The 18,784-nt window shown below is 41.2% G+C and overlaps 1 protein-coding gene across 2 annotated transcripts in view; it reads right to left on the bottom strand.

Moving 5' to 3' along the window:
* Nucleotides 1-400: 400 nt before the first annotated feature.
* Nucleotides 401-18,784, bottom strand: part of gk5 (glycerol kinase 5) — an 18,572-nt gene continuing 188 nt past the window's right edge. For both annotated transcript variants that reach the window (XM_038275740.1, XM_038275741.1), the window contains exons 2-17: nt 18,377-18,672; nt 16,421-16,514; nt 13,661-13,736; nt 13,480-13,573; nt 13,167-13,298; nt 10,647-10,722; nt 10,349-10,410; nt 10,200-10,273; nt 8,354-8,414; nt 5,012-5,138; nt 4,826-4,930; nt 4,650-4,744; nt 2,935-3,038; nt 2,789-2,848; nt 2,514-2,647; nt 401-942 (exon numbers count right to left, since the gene is read on the bottom strand). In XM_038275740.1, the coding sequence (XP_038131668.1) occupies nt 773-942; nt 2,514-2,647; nt 2,789-2,848; nt 2,935-3,038; nt 4,650-4,744; nt 4,826-4,930; nt 5,012-5,138; nt 8,354-8,414; nt 10,200-10,273; nt 10,349-10,410; nt 10,647-10,722; nt 13,167-13,298; nt 13,480-13,573; nt 13,661-13,736; nt 16,421-16,514; nt 18,377-18,502 (1,590 nt within the window). In that variant the 5' untranslated portion in view covers nt 18,503-18,672 and the 3' untranslated portion in view covers nt 401-772. The remainder of the gene's footprint in view (nt 943-2,513; nt 2,648-2,788; nt 2,849-2,934; nt 3,039-4,649; nt 4,745-4,825; nt 4,931-5,011; nt 5,139-8,353; nt 8,415-10,199; nt 10,274-10,348; nt 10,411-10,646; nt 10,723-13,166; nt 13,299-13,479; nt 13,574-13,660; nt 13,737-16,420; nt 16,515-18,376; nt 18,673-18,784) is intronic.

Here is an 18,784-nt window from a genome sequence, read left to right as displayed (position 1 = left end):
TGTTCAGCATGGGGGTGAGTAGAAAATGAAGGCTAATCATGTTTTGGGTGTACTATTCCTTTAACAGCACTTTGGTTATGATGAATATATATTATTAGCTTATTAGCATCAATTACATTTATTAAAATTACATTTTTTTTAAGAGTTTTTTTAAACTGTGCCTTACAGATCACCTCTCTACTCCAGTGCGAGCTTTCCTCTGGACTCTAAGTTACTCTCAAAATTTATTTATTCCTCCTTGAACCCCAGTGGGCCTCAGCAGATGGCCGCTCACACTGAGCCTGGTTCTGCTGGAGGTTTCTTCTTGTTCAAAGGGAGTTTTTCCTCTCCACTGTCACTACAAGCATGTCAATGAATTGATGCAATCAACTGGTTTTCCTTAGAAAATTTGGATGATCTGGTGAACTGCAAAGTGCCTTGAGATGATATGATGTGAATTGGAGTTATAGAAATAAACTGAATAGATTTTTTTCTCCAAAGATGTTTCAAAGTTGAATTTCTGGATTGCATTTTTTTCCATATTTCCATTTGTAAAACAGGTGCCTAGCTATATAATGCAACAATAATGGAACAAAATTCACGCTATAGGTCCAAACCAAAAAAACTGGATCTGTGGACACTTTGGATCCATTTTACGCCTCCAACAGATCCTCCTCACCAGAAACTCTCAGTACGGCGTCGCCCACACGGAACACGACTCGCACACTTCAGCGGGCGGCTCTGCGTTTGACTCCGTTCACGCTGCACCTGGACCTCCTGCACCTGTATCCAGTCAGGGCTTGTACCAGTTCATGGAGCGCCTCAGGGCTCTCTCCCAGCTCTGGAGGACAGGGATGTATTCCTGATCCGGTCCGGCGCCGCCGCCTTTAGAGACGCCTTTAGGCAGGAACACCTTATCAGCGCTCTGCAGCTTCTTCAGTTCTTCTCGGGTCGCCCAGAACCCTGCAGAGACGACCAAAAATTCTAAAATTAGACACCGACTAATCTCTAATAATCTCATTATATAATGTAGTAAATAAGCCTGAAAAAACAGACAGAAAAAGCTTTTTTTCTGCTTTTTCAGCCCTAGTCAGCATAACAAAAATAGGACGTTTGATCACAAACTTTCAAAGGAAAACCTGTCATGAGTTGCAATATATTTAGAGAAAGAAAAGAGCATCTTTAAAGTGTCTGAGCGTTTTTTAACTTCCTGTTTGAATGATTTCAGTTTGTAGAAGATAATTTGTAAGAAGAGCTCTGGTATCTGTCATTTTACTGACAGCAGACACTGATATGCGGCATGTTTGTGTCAGACCCCTTTATGCCGAAACTCCTAAATAAAATCCAATAGAACTTACAAAAGCAGAGTCTGTTTGGCTGTGACTCCATCCTGGAGAGAACTATCAGCTGTGCTGCTGCCATCAACACCTTTGTTTCTAGATGTTGGAGCTTGGCCTGTTTTCCAGTGTAGTCCTGTTTCTCTGACTGTGACTAACTGGATGTGCTCTCTTCATCCTCTGACATGGGAGCTGGCTCGGAGCTCGTCTGCCTGGCTGTGTGTTTCCTGGACGGGGCCGCCTGTGGAGCTGGTTGCCTTTTGTATCTATGCTTCTTTTTCTACGTCTGCTTCTGTCTCCTTGAACCCCAGTGGGCCTCAGCAGATGTAATAATAGATTTTATAAATTACTTTATTTTTGCAGAAACTGAATTTCAGAAAAAAAATCAACTTTTATAGAATTTTTACACATTTTAAAAGGCTGTTCTGGCTTTTATCAGATTGACTGAGTATGTGTTTATGATATCTGAAAAACGTTTCTTCAGTAACAATGGGAATAATGAAATGGTCATTTTGACAATGAAAAAGTATTTTTTCAGATATCAGGAATAAATATTTAAACTACTACATATTAAAACAGATGGAACCTGTTCATCATCTCATGGGTTCCTCCTCATGTTGATTCTGTCTTCTTTTACACAGTAAATACTAAGTGGCTGTTTGCAGCTGCGCTTCAGATGTCATCCCAATAAATGGTCGTTATTAGCGGTTATCCGTCCCATAGAACGGCTTCAGATTGTGCCAGTAGGCTCAGTAGGATGTTATCACTGAGTGAATCCTAATCCTAACCTTAAAGTAATTCCTTTTCCCCTGCGGAATTAATGAATCTATTTATCTTTAATCGGAAAATGATTTCATTAGTTCTTCATGTGCTTATAAAAAAGTTAAAATCAATCCACTGGACTTTGTTTCCGAGTTTGAAGACGTTTCAATTCAAAATATCAGAAATAGCGTTTAGTTCCAGGTTTTATCAGCAGCCCAACAAAGCCTGGTTTGTGTTTTGATGGGTCCCCCCCTTTGGAACGGGGGTCGTTAGGTATCAGGCATTGCAGGCTAACAAAGAAGCCAGTCTATGTCTCTGAAAGGGGGTCGTTAAAGGGAATTGTTGGCCTGCCTGAACAGGCGAGGTCTTCTGCTCCCCTTTACTGTGTAAATAACCCAGTCCTTGTTTTCACTGCTTCCTGGCGCGTCTACGTACCCACGGTGAGGCCTGCGACAAACGCCGCCCCCAGAGAAGACATCTCCCGGTGCTGGGGCCTCACCACCTTCCTGCCGAACAGGTCCGCCGTCAGCTGCAGGACGAAGTCGTTGGAGGAAACGCCTCCATCCACCCTGAGATGGAGACGGACAGAGAGCTGCGTTATCATCCGCCCGTTCACGCCACGCATCATCTAACTGGAACGCATTAGCTGAGGCCACGCCCCCTTCCACGGCTGCCATCTAAGCTCAATATGGAGTCTGGAGCTGACGCACCGGATCTTTGAGATGGGAATGTGGGTTTCTCTCAGCATCGTCTCATACAGCTGCTTGTTTCTGGGGAGAAAAACCAACAAAGAGGCGGTAAAAACAAAAAAACGGTGAAACAAGCAAACGTAAAAAAAAGGAATAAAACGAATCACCTGAAGGCCACCGACTCCAGGATGGCTCGGACCAGATGGCTTTTGGTTGTAGACGGCTTGAGGCCCATGAGGGAGGCGCACGCTCTGGGGTCGTTCAGAGGCGCCTTTAAAAGGGAAACACAAGAATGCAGCTGAACCTGCCATCGAACATCTCCATCTTTCTCCACAACAGCCGCTGTAAAGCTAACGGATGCTTTCTGAGAGTTAAACAGCCAGGGTAACATGACCTAAAGCCTTCTCTTTGGTCTTCTACAGAGATGCATTTGTTTGACAGCATTAAAGGCACACTATGCAACATTTTAGTTAATTAATGTGTTCCATAACGTTTTGGATGATTAAATGAGTCATTTCAGGTCGAACAAAGGTTTTCTCGGCCGCCCTGGTGGTCTGCAGGGGAAAAATCGTACTTGCAATTGCAGGAGCCCTCGGCCCGCACCCACAGGCTCAGAAGTCTCGCGAGAGTCGGTCTTGCTTTACGGCGAGAACTGCTACACGCCCCCAGTGAAAGGCATGCTCGTTGCTAGCGCAGTGGCCATATTTGTGCAGTGATCATGGCAGAACCAGCGAGAATTTTCAAACTCGAAAATTGGAACAAAACAGTCACTTACTGCAGTAGACATGGTGATTCGTTGCGTTCGCCTGTCTGCTAAGCTCAAAACAACCGTGCCTGGCTTGACGGAGAAACCAGGAGACCAGCTGAGCATATTTACGACAGGGCACTTTTACCTTCGCCCTCTGGGGGGAGCCTCGCTGGAAAATCAACACGGGTTGCATAGTTTACCTCTAAAGGCTGATTTATACTCAGAAACCAGGTCGTCTGCGTGTGTGTCGCAGTTCATATCGCCATACGCATCAAAAAACACAGAAAACTAAGTAATTCAATAGTTTTTTGTACATAACTAAAGGGATAAACGGGTATTGACCGGGTACGCTGCTCTGACAGAACGACCTCAATGACATTTGGAAAATAGAAATCAGAAAAAAATATCTGGAAAAATACAAATATATATATTTGAGAAAACAAATAATTCAATTTGAAAGAAAAAGCAAAAATGCGATCTGGAAAAAGGAAAATCGGACCTGAAAAAAAAATCTAAATTTTAAAATTCTGGCTGGATGTTTCCAAAAATATATTGCTCTTGACGAGGACGTTTTATAAAGTTCCATCGTTTTCATCAGTTTTTTGCTTTGCATTATATTGGTACATATTTAGCTCCATACCTCTGCAGCTCACACACCAGCCTACGCTCTGAGCCTTACCAGTCGCCCTCTGAGCCCAAACCTGCGTCGGTTCTCTTCATCTCTGCAGAGGACAGGACTCCTCTACAAACAATCCCTAAAACTCACTCCACTCGTCTCCTTCAGGGACGACTAACGGCACAAACATTCACACCTGCCTTTAACCGCTTATCGCCATTCCTAATTCACTCATCTGATCATTTGCAGCTGCCTCCTGTGTTGCCTTGATTAGAATCGGATTAAAACGGATCTACTTGGTGTAATAAGGGTTAAAAAACCAGATAAATAAAAGAACTAAAACATCAACATCCAGAAAAATAGACTTACAACCGCTAGATCCCAGAGGAGGGCAGTGAAAAAAAAGAAAAGGAAAGCAGATGAGATTAAATAGGAACTATTTCCACAGTCCGTCTGCTTCAACAGGAGAGAGGAAATGATGCATTATTGATTAGAGGGGAATAAATGAGCAAATGTACCTGCAGGCCGCTGAACGACGGAACGAAGCAGACTCCGTCCGAATGGTCCACGCTGTACGCCATGTCGCTGGTCTGGCTGACGTCTGAGAAGAGCTCTGCAGCAGTCACAGTTTCAGGTGAGGAGAGGAACCGTTTTACCCTCAGAGAACCGGTTCAGTTCTGTTCGGGCGTCTCACCGAGCTCCTGGGCCCATTTGATGGCTGTTCCCGTGTCTGCTGCGTTCCCCTCCGCCAGGTACACCACGTCCGAGTCGATCTTCCAACCCACCAGCGGGTACAGACCTGCAGCCGGAGGAGCCAGAGGAGCCGGATGAGTCGGATTCTTCAGTCTGGATTTAACAAAGACGCGGCGGCAGCTCCTACCTGCCACAGACGTGTGCGGTTTGCTCCCAGTGTTGATGTCCATGAAGGTGCCGGTTCCCATGGTGATCTTAACGTCGCCGACATCAAAGCAGCACTCTCCAAACATGGCCGCCTGCTGGTCAGCCATCTACCAGAGAAGGACAGAGGGTTCTGTACCTGTGGGAGACCCTCACCATCCCATCAACGTGCTTTTTGTATCTATGCTTCTTTTTCTATGTCTGCTTCTGTCTCCTTGAACCCCAGTGGGCCTCAGCAGATGGCCGCTCACACTGAGCCTGGTTCTGCTGGAGGTTTCTTCCTGTTCAAAGGGAGTTTTTCCTCTCCACTGTCGCTACAAGCATGCTTAGTGTGAGGGATTGCTGAAGAGTCAATGAGTCGATGCAATCAGCTGGTTTTCCTTAGATAGAAAACTTTGAATCAATCTGACTGGATGATCTGGTGAACTGGAAAGTGACCTGAGATGACATGATGTGAATTGGAGCTATAGAAATACACTGAATAGAATTGAAAATCAGAGCATCTGTGAACCAAACGTCTTTTCTACATTTAAACCAATTTAACTGCTCATTTCCACGTCGATGCGAGAACCGTGAGTCAGCGCTTTGAAAACGTCTTTATTAAATTTAAAGGCCTTTACAGTAAATAACACCAGGTCCCTATAGAGGCTCAACTGCTTTTAAAAGCTGAAACATGCACTTCAGAGTCTTTTAGTGATACAGACTCACGCCGAGTCACAAGTTTGCATGCAGGGGAATGCATGCGCTCCTGAAAGCAAACAAAGAGCTCAACCTTTGAAAGCAGAGGCTCAGCGGCCATCGGGAGGATCCGAGGGATTCCCAAACGGCTGCCATCTTCATGATCTGGCCTGTTTGCTCTCCCTTAATTAGTCATTCCTTTCACCTGTCGTTTTCCCTCCCTGCCTCAATTATTATTTATTCCTCTCACCTGTTTCCTGTTGGTTATATTCAGTTCAGCCTGAGCATTCAGGGCCAGATCATTACTTGTCTTTCTGTCAGTCTGTCGTTTCAGTTTTAGTTCATGGTTCATGTCCTGGATCCTAGCTGCCAGTGGAAAGAGGTTTCTGTGTTTGTCTCGTCTCCTGATCGTCCACTGTTCCTCACCCGCGGAGTCCTCTGGGTTTTTGGCTCTATATGTGGGGAGGTTCAGTTTTTATCTCAGTAAGCCTGGCTCCAGGGAGGAGACCAGTTTAAAGTCCTGCTTCAAGTTCTGGTTCCACGTCCTGTCTCGGCTACCCTCTTCCACTGAGCCTGCTCATCTGCACCTGATCCTGTCTGCTCCTGTTAGTGACCACCTGGTCATGCTTCTGGTCCCAGTCAGACACTGAACCCTCCTGGGAGCCTGGATCCTGCCACCTGTTTCTGTTCCTGTCTGTTCTGGATCCCTGACCAGGATCGCTTCCAGCATGTCCTCTGGGACTGCAGCACTTGGGGGACATTCTTGGACTGGACTGTTAAGCCAGAGTGTCTGTGATTGGGCGGTGCCCTTCTCCCCATCCTGCAGTGTCCCCGAGCCACAGCTCCACTTTAGTTTTTGTTTTATTTATTAAACGTTTTGAACTTTCCTACCGACTGTCTCTCCTTGAATACTGGGTCCATCTGTCCGGTTCGTGACAGCCATGTCACGCTGTACGTCAGAGTTCCACTAAACGCAGCAACACCCCCACAGCACAGAGAGCTCAGTACATTGCTGACAACCAGGACAATATGATTCAATTCAATTCAATTCAGTTTATTTATATAGCGCCAAATTCACAACACATGTCATCTCAAGGCACTTTACAGTTCAACCAGATCATCCAGTCAAATCGATACAAAGTTTTCTATCTAAGGAAAACCAGTTGATTGCATTGACTCATTGACTCAAATACAATCCCCCACACATGCTTTGTGTTTTAAACAAATCCTCTTCGTATGGAAAAAAAAAAGCTAATCTAGCAAACATTACGAGAAAAAAGTCGTAACTTTCTGAACTAAAGCTGTAAAAGTTTTGTTACATTACAAAAACAAAGTTGCAACATTGAGAAAAAAAAGTTGTGACGTTACGAGTATAAAATCATCACATCCTGGACTAAAGCTGTAATGCTAAGATTTGAAATCTGTTTCACTCGGATCAAGAAGTCGTAACATTACGAGTATAAAATAACATTTTGAAGCACTGTTGTAAAGTTGTAATTTTAGACTTGTAACATTCAGAAAAAAAAGTCGTAACGTTACGAGTATAAAATCATCACATTCTGGACTTAAGCTGTCGACTTTTCCTGGCTCCCCACATGAGTTTTTTACGGAAGAGAATTAGGGCCAGTGGAAAAAAAAAAAGTTAACTGATTTTTCAATTTTATTTCAGTTTAGTATGAGGAAAACATCAGAATTCTGACTTTAATCTCAGAATTCAGTCAGAATTCTGACTTTAATCTCAGAATTCTGACTGAATTCTGACAATAAAAAAAGTCAGAATTCTGAGAAAAAAGTCTGAATTCTGACTTTAATGTCAGAATTCAGACTTTTTTTTGGTCAGAATTCAGTCAGAATTCTGAGATTAAAGTCTGAATTCTGACTGAATTCTGAGATTAAAGTCTGAATTCTAAGAAAAAAAGTCAGATTTCTGACTTTTTTGCCATGTTAAACAAAAAATAAAATTTAAAAATCAGTTAACTTTTTTTTTTTTCAGTGGCCCTAATCCTCTTCCGTAGTTTTTTCAGTGTAGTTGTCTGATTCTGACTGAATTCTGACAATAAAAAAAGTCAGAATTCTGAGAAAAAAGTCAGAATTCTGACTTTTTTCCCATGTTAAACTGAAATAAAAAAATTTTCAGTGGCCCCAATCCTCTTCCGTAGTTTTTCCAGTGTAGTTGTCTGATTTTCAATTGTTGTTCAATTAAATCCTGAAGAACTCACCTTTGCCTCATCGCCTCTGCGTTTGGGTCCTTAAACCTCAACCAAACACTGACAGCTTTATTCAAGTTATAATGTTAAAATGCATCTTTATTTACTTTATTATAATTACATTATCCTTACAGTATTATGATTTTATTCCTATAATCTTAGGGCTTTTTGCTTCTCGTTAAAAATAAATCTTAATAAGGATCTTTTACTCTGCTGTATATCCTTATTTTTTCTCAAGTTCACCAATCATTTGCTTATCATTTCGGCTACAGAAACAAATATATATAGAGAAAAGCGGACAGCGCTCAAAGGTGAGGATTTAGAGAAACATTACAGACCTAACAACTTAAATGGGGCCTAAAATCTAAAACTCTGTCGGCCTAAGAGGAGGAACCAAGGAAACTTCACCAATATGTTTATTATATCTATACTGGACTCACCACAGACATGATGGGAACGGACACTCCGAGGACGGACGGATCCGTGGAGCCGAAGTTATGGCTGATGGATCATGAGGGAAAGAAGAGAGAAAGCATTAGCTCATCTTCTCCATCAGTCATTATGTTTAATACTGATGTGCCACAATTTATTAGAAGAGCTTAACCCCAAACCGCTGAGTTTAAGTAAAATACATACAGTCTAAATGCTTTAATTCATCCAACAGGGTTGGATTTTACATTAGGAGGTTATTTATGAGGGATGAGAGACACGTCTTTCAGAGGGGAATGAAACAGGCCTTATTTTAAGCAAAATAATCTTTGGGGGTTTTAAATGTTATGTTTTTTATTGTATTGTGTTAGCAGGACAAATTTCATCCTGAGGAGAAAAGAGCAACAATAAGGGTTTATTAAAATTATTTAATTTAATTTAATTATTCAATAATTTCAAACACAGTCACCCATAAATATGGAGGATAAAAAGTGCCAAAATTAAATAAATAAATAAATGTGTCATTCATTAATTAAAACCACGTCACTAATATAAATTGCCACAATTAAATAAATAAATACAGCAATAAACAATTAATTAAATGTGTCATTCATTAAATAAATAAGGAATTAAATATATAAATGTGTCATTAATTTAATAAAATACATCTTCATTTTATTAAAAAAATATATATAATTATTTCAGTGTGCATTTAATTATTTCATGGTCCTGTGTCGCAGTGCATCGAAACCATTAAAAGAATCTGTCAAACTCACCCATCAAAGTTAGGGGGCGGGGTTAACGCCAATCGAGTCTCTGTAATCGATTTGCTTCGCCTTAATGTGCAGGGTGACCAATCAGGTGTTAGATAACCGCCCCCTAACTTTTATTTATTTAATTCCACATTTAATTAATTATTGACACTTTTAATTATTTATTTAATGCTGTATTTATTTATTTAATTTGGGCACTTTTTATCCTCCATACATAAAGGCGGACATTTTCTTATCTAGCCTGAATTCATTATAGAAACCGACTGAATAGATCTGCTCCTATGTTTGGGGGGTATTATCTCCAATACCTGATCTAAAATGTTCTTCTTTATCTGCATCTGTATGGAGTAAATGTTGTTCCAGTATTGTTAGAAGCAGAGAAAACATTTATAAACAGAAGGATGAAAAAATGCTATTTAGAATTGAAACCTGAAAGGAAACCTGCATACAGATCATAACATATATATTATGCTTCCATTCAAAAAGTTAAAATCAATCCACTGGACTTTGTTTCCAAGTTTGAAGACGTTTCTCTTCCATCCAGGAAGATTTTTCAATTCAAAATGTCAGAAATAGCGTTTAGTTCCAGGTTTTATCCAGCAGCCCAACAAAGCCTGGTTTTAGTTTAGAAAACATGCAAATAGAAACGGGTCTCATACCTGTCTATGTCTCTAAAAGGGGGATTGCAGGTTTTTGAAAGCTGAAATCCGACTCCACCCCCCCTTAAACAGAGGGGGGGGACTCAGGTTTCATCTTTCAAAAACCTACAATGCAGCAATAGAGTTGATTCCTCCCACTGCTGAGGGAGGATAACCAGGCCTTTACTATATTTGGGCAAAAATGGCTGCTCCCGGATCGCAACGAAAATTATAATTTTTATTTTTTTACTGAGTAATGCTAAATTCATTAAACCCCAGCTAATATATTCGCTTTAGGAACTGATAATGATCCATTGATTATTCCTTGCTTTCCCTTTAAGGACCACATGATGTCTGTAAAGAAACATGACTCCGTTCTCCGAAGGGTTAAACTCCTTCACTGGTTGGAGGCTGAGGTCCCGACTGTCACTGCAGGACTGACTTACCCCGTGTTTTCTACTCGTGGGAAAATTGAGAGGGGCAGAGAGACAAGAGAGGAGAGGAATCCACTCCAGCACATCTGTGGATGGACACATAGATGTAAAACAGCACAACACAGACGTCAGCAACACCGAAAGAACGGAAAGATCCATACCTGATAGGAGTCAAAGATCCCAGTGGAACTGGCGTTGGAGTAGTCTGTGGCGTGCACACGTCCTGAAACCAATTAAAACAACAAGGTCTGATGGCTTGTTTTCCACTCGGCCTCCTGCTGAGGGGCTCAAACATTCCTCAGAAGTTTCAGGCAATCAGTGATGCGAGAGAAATTAGAAGGACAAAGAACAGCCTGTCTGGACCTTAATCTCCTGCTGGAAGGCCTCGGCTCGCATATAACCGAGCGGTTTGATAAAAACGCACCGCGTTCAGAGGCGGCACGGCTGACTAGCACCCACCTTTGGTGAGTTTGAACACGAGCCAGGTGTCTATGGTCCCAAAGCAGCAGTTTCCGTCTGCGATCGCCTGCTGGACCTGGAGAGGAGGAAAGAAACACGACTGAGTTCCTCAGGAGGGTTTTATCTTTGGAAAAACGTTTCACGTTCAGTTCAGTTTATTTTATTTCTATAGAGCCAATTCACATCATCTCATCTCAGGTCACTTTACAGTTCACCAAATTCTGCACAGTAACATTTATCTAAATACACAGACATCCTCATGAAATGGCCGAATCTAAAAAAACAAACACATCAACTTCCAAAAATATTAAACTTTGATATTAAGGAGTCTTTTGGGTCGATTGAGAACTCAATTAAGGCCCAATAATAAAAAATAATCCTCAAAAATTCAACTTGCCTAATAATTCTGCACACAGTGTAAATGAATGAGTTAATTTGGTGAATGAAGCCACAAACCTCCCCAATATAACCTCATGTTTCGCCTTTAAATGTGTCTGATCATAACATATAGAAAGAAATGGAAAATCCTGCATGGAGTCCAGGTTTCCTGGATGTGCAGTGAAGCCTTTATTTAACCTTTAAATGACTCAGAACTTCAGGAACATTCAGGTTCCTACGGAAGAGGATTAGGGCCACTGAAAAAAAAAAAAAGTTAACGGATTTTTTAATTTTATTTCCGTTTAACATGGGGAAAAAGTCAGAATTCTGACTTTTTTCTCAGAATTCTGACTTTAATCTCAGAATTCTGAGAAAAAAGTCAGAATTCTGAGATTAAAGTCAGAATTCTGAGAAAAAAGTCAGAATTCTGATAAAAAAGTCAGAATTCTGACTTTTTTCCCATACTATACTGAAATAAAATCAGTTAACTTTTTTTTTTTTTTTTCAGTGGCCCTAATCGTCTTCTGTAGGTTCTACTGAAAGATCTGGATCAAAAATGATTTCTTTTGTTCCTCATTCAGTAGCAGATATTTCCACAGATTTAACTCCATGTGTGGCTTCAGGTGTGAATTGGGCGTGGCTGACGTACGGACTGGTTTGTTAAGCCCCGGTGGGTTTGCACTAAAAAATGTGTTTGGTTTTTTTTGTCCCAGTCTTTCTTTGTTAGTGGATCAAACTCTGCCAAGCGCTCTGCTAAACTGGCATCAGAAATCCCAGCAGATGCGTCTGAATGGAGCAGACTGGAACCAGCAGCAGGCACGCTGCTCCGTCAGGCTGTTTACCGTAATAAGTACCGTAAAACCTGACGTTATCCAATGAGCAGCACCCTGACGTTTCTCACTAATATTGTTAAGGTAACATCAGCAGCACCGCTGATTCTGAAGGCCCTGGGCAGATTAGACTGACATAGCAACACACAGAGGCTGAAATCTGATTGGACAAAAAATACAGCAACCAGATAAAAGTAATGGAAGAAGCACAGCTAAAGAAAACAGATTGTTTGGAATAAATTAATAATTCAATTCTATTCAGTTTATTTCTATATCTCCAATTCACATCTCAGGTCACTTTCCAGTTCACCAGATCATCCAGTCAGATTGATTCAAAGTTTTCTATCTAAGGAAAACCAGCTGATTGCATCGACTCGTTGACTCTTCAGCAATCCCTCACACTAAGCATGCTTGTAGCGACAGTGGAGAGGAAAAACTCCCTTTGAACAGGAAGAAACCTCCAGCAGAACCAGGCTCAGTGTGAGCGGCCATCTGCTGAGGCCCACTGGGGTTCAAGGAGACAGAAGCAGACACGGCACCATCGTCTATAGGGCAGCACCTTTCAGACATTTATTTTTCATTCTCCTCCAACTCGGATAATGCAACACTAATGTTCTACTTTACAGCTGCTTTTTACATTGATCCGTTTGGAAAACTTTCCCTGATAATAGTGATGGTTGGATGGAAGCTCTCTTTCAGTCTGTTTACTCGCCTCATGTTTGTTTTGCTGCAGGATTGGTGATCCGCCCAAACTCCATGGATATATCATTCAATAAATCTGATCCGCTGAAGTATGCAGATTATGTCCGAAGCTTGGAAACCTTCCTCCAAAGTGAGTCCACTCCAACATATTATGCACACAATGACCTGCAGGTTACAGTAGCAGCCATTCAAAATGTCCCCACTTTCCCTGATGGGTACTGGGCTGGTCCCCTTCCATTCCTTTTTAAACATCAGTCTTCGACTAGAATATTCTGTCTTTGCTGATTTGTGGACATTAAGATCTAAAGAGAAGCAGCGTCTCCTGGCCAGATCCTGTAAATCAGTGAAAGGGTGCAGTCAGAGTAAAAAAAATATGCAAGAGGGGGGGTCACTCCAGCTGCTGGAAGTTGGAGGGGATTTCGCTGGGAGTTGCAGGGAAGTGGGCTGCCATTCTGCTGGCGTTTGACTGGGAAGCGCCATTTTGAATGGCTGATACTGTAACAACTTCCTCTCTGCCTGTCCTGGATCTCTAGTTTCTATGGACTAAAACAGAAACGTGTCTGTGTGGCTGCAGCTCCTCAGACTGAGCTTCCACGCGCCGTCCTCTCACCTGCCGGTAGTGGGCCAGCACCCAGACCAGGCGAAAGGTGACGTGCTGAGTTGAGAAGACGATGAGGCTCGCTGCTAGGGATCGTTTGTCCCGCGTCAGGAAGTAGCCCACCTTCATCACGCCATGGATTATCTGAGATGGGGGGGAGAAAATCCAAATAAATAAATAAATGGTTAAAGAGGAGCTAACAGGATCAGCTCCACCTCAAGCAGGCAGCTTCTGACCAGTCAGGCTCATTTAGCTACATGATGCATCCACTGCACTGAGAATGCCTACAAGAAAGTAAAGAAGCACAGAAGGCAAAGAGACCCACCTTCATGGTGCAGGATCTGTTCCAAGACTTGACCAGCTCTGCAGCCCGTTGGTCCTGCCAGCTGATGAAGTTGTGAAAAGGAACCCCGGTTCTCCTGTCAACGTTCCAACAACATCAACCAAAGCAGAAACAGGAAGAGGAGAGGAAACTAAACGCAGCCGAAGCCTTGATTTCCCTCTACCTGTCCCAGGTGGTGAAGGTGGCTCTCTGAGTGGAGATGCCCAGGGCCTCCATCTGACACATCTTCACCCCAGCGTCTGTAACAGGAGCGCAGCAGAGAGACTGATTAAACCGGAAACACCAGACGAATTTAGACAGTGAGGGAAATTCATGCTGAAACCAATTAATCGGATTAATCGATTAATTAAAATAATCATCAACTAATTTAGTAATGGATTAATCATTAACCGGGATATAGAGACTCTAAAACATGCCTTTAGCTGACAGAGGAACCCACTTAGAGCAGGAATTATACAAAGATTGTACAAAATATATATTAAACTTTTGTATTTAAGATAAAAATGTTTTCCGTCTGTCTTAATGCTCTATCCAGAACTTCTCCAGTGGAAAAGTTTAAGTTTCACCTGGTTTCATTTTGTAAAAAGTCTTCTTTAAGAAACCTTTGGCTATTTACGGAAGAGGATTAGGGCCACTGAAAAAAAAAAATGTTAACTGATTTTTCTTATTTTATTTCAGTATAGTATGGGGAAAAAGTCAGAATTCTGACTTTAATCTCAGAATTCTGACTTTTTCCTCATGTTAAACTGAAATAAAATGTAAAAATCAGTTACCTTTTTTTTTTTTTCAGTGGCCCTTATCCTCTTCCGTAGCTATTTGATTATTAATCGATTAATTAAAAAAAATATTCCACAGATTAATGGATTTGCAGAATGATTGTTAGTTGCAGCCCTATTTTTGAGAATAATTAGCAAGTCTCTGGTTACTCTAGTCAAATCATTCCTGTTTGTAAATTAATCCTAAAAGAAAACACACGATTTTAGCCAAAGAAATATTCTGGAGAGATTTTTATTCAAATAGAAGCAGTTTTGCTAACCTGTGAAAAAATTTTTTTTGGCCAGGCAACTGTTTTAACTAGGGATGCAGGATATTGGGATTTTGGCCGATATCCGATATGCCGATATTTTAAAACTCATGTAGACGATAACCGATATCGATACCGATGTTAAAGCTGGACAAAAATAAGTAGTCATTGAAAATAGCAGTTTTGTTATCCATTTCTGACACTTTGAAAAATAATATACTCAAATATATTTTCATATGCTGATATCAAATAGATTTTTAAAAACGCGGTATCGATCTATTTTACTTTCAAAATCTCGTGAAATTTCATCATTCTGTTACAAACTCTCGTGATATTTTGCAAATTCTTGTGAGATTTTGTTTGTAAAATAGATCGATACCGCGTCAATATATCAACATATAAAAATATGGCAACATTTGGTGAATTTTCGGGGGATTTCGTAGCATAACGATGACATATAGCAATATTTCATTAGTAAAAGAGATTGATATGGTGTTTTTAAATGGCAATATATCAGCATATGAAGATATTGGGATATTTTAATGGATCAATATTTTTTCCCTCGTCTTTAGAAGTTTTTAAGTCTGTAAAAAAGAAGTTTTTGAGGAAGAAGAAGAAGTAGTATTTTTTTATTTTAGACGTTAGAAACTCAGAAGCTGATCAAATATCGGGTTAAATATCGGTGGGGGGGCCGATGTCCGATATTCAGTTTTAAGGCCGATACCGATAGGGGGCCGATTATATCGTACATCCCTAGTTTTAACATCTCATTTTCCACCATCTTAAACAGATAAAGAAGAAAAAAACGGAGATAGATGGATTTCACTCATTATTTCTATCTTTGCAAAGAGAGAACGGTTCATCAATCGGCCCTTATTGCTCGGTAATCAGCCCTGTTCTGATCTGGGCAGCGTTCGTTCCTCCTTACTTATAATAATGGAAAGTAGTCAGAGTCAAAACAAATTACAGACACTTTGGTTAAACAATAAAATGTTATGAATAAACCTTGAGAAAGAATCTGACTCGTTATTCAATTCTATATAGTTTATTTCTATAGCGCCAATTCACATCATGTCATCTCAAGGCACTTTGCACTTGGCTGAGTGAAAACTTTTAAATTGAGTAAACAGCATAAATTAATATATGAAATAAGAGAAAATTTTCCATCCACATGGCCTCCAATTGAGGCAAGGCAAGTGAATTAATATAGCACCATTCAGTACAAGGACAATTCAAAGTGTTTTACACGATCAACATAATGAAATATAAGAAAAAAAGTTTGAGTTTCACCTGGTTTAATTTAGTAAAAATCTTCCTTAAGGAACCTTTGGCTATCTTATTATTAATTGAAAAAAAATAGAGCTGCAACTAACAATTATTTAGAAAATCGTCTATACTGTCGATTATTTTTTTTGATTAATTGATTAACAATCAGACAGGTTCCTTAAAAAGAGTTTTACTAAATTAAACCAGGTGAAAATAAAACTTTCCATTTGGGGAGTTCTGGATTATAGAGCAGATAGAATTTTTTGTTTTTTTGTTTTGTTATCTTAAATGCAAATGTTTCTATACGTTTTACAATCTTGGTATAATTCCTGCTCTAGGTGGGTCGCTATGGAAGCAAATCGTTACCATATTTAAAATGAAAAAGCAGCTAAAGGCACGTTTTATAGTCTGTATACTCTAGTTAACGATCAATCGATTACTAAATTAGCTGTTTATTTTAATAATCGATAAATCACCATTAATCCAATTAACTGTTTGAGCCCTAGGAAAAATAATCAACAGATGAATCGATTTGCTAAATGATCCTTAGCTGCAGCCCCTCTTCAAAGTAGCTTCAGCTAAATGAATATTAACAGTGTATTTGCAGATAACAGGAGGCTGCAGCAGCTGTACCTTGCACTGCTCCTTTGACCACGGCGATAAAGCCCTTCCACAACGCCTCCGGGTCCATCTCCACATGTCCCGCCTCCGGATACAGCGGGACGACCTGGGCAAAGGTGGGATGGCAGAGATTAATCAGTGAGTGACAGATTAACGGAGAGGTCTGCAGGAGAACTCGCACCCCTTTGACCTTTCCACGTTTCAATATGTGTCACATTATGGAAAGAGCTCAGTATAGAAACTGAAAAATATGGCATGCATTTGGATTCTGCATTTTCTTCTAAATCTGTCTTAAAACAAATGTTTTCCTTTCATTAAAGCAAGTAAATTATCTGATCTGCCAACAGAATTTTTATTTTTACTCTTCAAATAAGATCATTAGGTATTATGCACTTTAGACAAGTTGCTGGGTTTGTTTTTTCTCATTCTAGTAGCAGTTCTTGCAAATACGCTAAAAAAAAAAGTGGAAATAGACTTTCAGAGAAAAACTGACTTAGTTATATTTCATTTCTGCAGTGCAACTCTGGAGGAGCTGTAACAGTCCACAGTTCAGGTGGGAGAATCAGCTGACATGTTAACTGAGTTATAGGCTGTTTCTCTGTATATGTACTTGTGCGTTCTCGTGCACTCGTGAAACATCATCAGCCTCAGCCCTAGTACTGTTCCAATTCACAAGAACAGCGTGTCACGACCCCATCCGTCCCAGAAGCACGATCCGTCCTGTGCAAACAGATATACATGGAGGACCTACGCCTAAAGTCACAGGACTCAGACCTGAGCCTAAAGTTACAGGATTCAGATCTGAGCCTAAAGTTACAGTACTCAGACCTGAGCCTAAAGTTACAGGATTCAGATCTGAGCCTAAAGTTACAGGATTCAGAGCTGAGCCTAAAGTTACAGGACTCAGACCTAAGCCTAAAGTTACATGACTCAGACCTGAGCCTAAAGTTACAGTACTCAGACCTGAGCCTAAAGTTACAGGATTCAGACCTGAGCCTAAAGTTACAGGATTCAGATCTGAGCCTAAAGTTACAGGATTCAGACCTGAGCCTAAAGTCACAGGACTCAGACCTGAGCCTAAAGTCACAGGACTCAGACCTGAGCCTAAAGTCACAGGACTCAGACCTGAGCCTAAAGTTACAGGATTCAGACCTGAGCCTAAAGTTACAGGATTCAGACCTGAGCCTAAAGTTACAGGATTCAGACCTGAGCCTAAAGTTACAGGATTCAGACCTAAGCCTAAAGTTACAGGACTCAGACCTGAGCCTAAAGTTACAGGATTCAGACCTGAGCCTAAAGTTACAGGATTCAGACCTGAGCCTAAAGTTACAGGATTCAGACCTGAGCCTAAAGTTACAGGATTCAGACCTAAGCCTAAAGTTACAGGACTCAGATCTGAGCCTAAAGTTACAGGATTCAGATCTGAGCCTAAAGTTACAGGATTCAGACCTGAGCCTAAAGTTACAGGATTCAGACCTAAGCCTAAAGTTACAGGACTCAGACCTGAGCCTAAAGTTACAGGATTCAGACCTAAGCCTAAAGTTACAGGATTCAGACCTAAGCCTAAAGTTACAGGATTCAGACCTAAGCCTAAAGTTACAGGATTCAGACCTGAGCCTAAAGTTACAGGATTCAGACCTAAGCCTAAAGTTACAGGACTCAGATCTGAGCCTAAAGTTACAGGATTCAGATCTGAGCCTAAAGTTACAGGATTCAGACCTGAGCCTAAAGTTACAGGATTCAGACCTGAGCCTAAAGTTACAGGATTCAGACCTGAGCCTAAAGTTACAGGATTCAGACCTAAGCCTAACGTTACAGGACTCAGACCTGAGCCTAAAGTTACAGGATTCAGACCTAGGACTACTAATTAATCCTAACAGTTTCTATGAGGAAACACGCGCAGCTCCTCCCGTGGGTGACAACTTCTAATGGGTGACAGGACGCGGTGTCACGCGGGGATGGGAATACCTCGCTGGTGCAGGATCCTCGGATGTTCGCCTCCTTATCGTACACATGGCACCTGATTGACGTCGTTCCGACGTCCACAGATAAAATAAAGCTTTCCTTCGTGAAGCCATTTTTCCGGCTGCCCATTCTTCTAGAGGTCGCGTGGATTTAAAGGAAATGATCGCGTGTCCCGGTCAGGACCTCTCAGATGAACCCCGTGTCCTCCATGGTCAGCTCCCACTGACCGTGGGTGGATGAGTGGGACTCCAACTCAGTTCCTGGACTTTGGTTTCTTGGACCTCTGGTTCCAGTTTAACCTGTTCAGACAAACAAACACAGATCTGCATAAAATACCGACACACTGCGGGAGGCGAACCCGCCTGAATGGATCTAGAGAGTTAGTTCTATATTTCGATGGTCGTTGGTTTA

This window comes from Cyprinodon tularosa, unplaced genomic scaffold (genome assembly GCF_016077235.1).
Source record: "Cyprinodon tularosa strain WSP-4 unplaced genomic scaffold, ASM1607723v1 ctg977, whole genome shotgun sequence".
Classification (NCBI taxonomy): Eukaryota; Metazoa; Chordata; class Actinopteri; order Cyprinodontiformes; family Cyprinodontidae; genus Cyprinodon; species Cyprinodon tularosa.
Note: the sequence above shows the minus strand (reverse complement) of the source record. Positions and strands in the feature narration are given on the sequence as shown.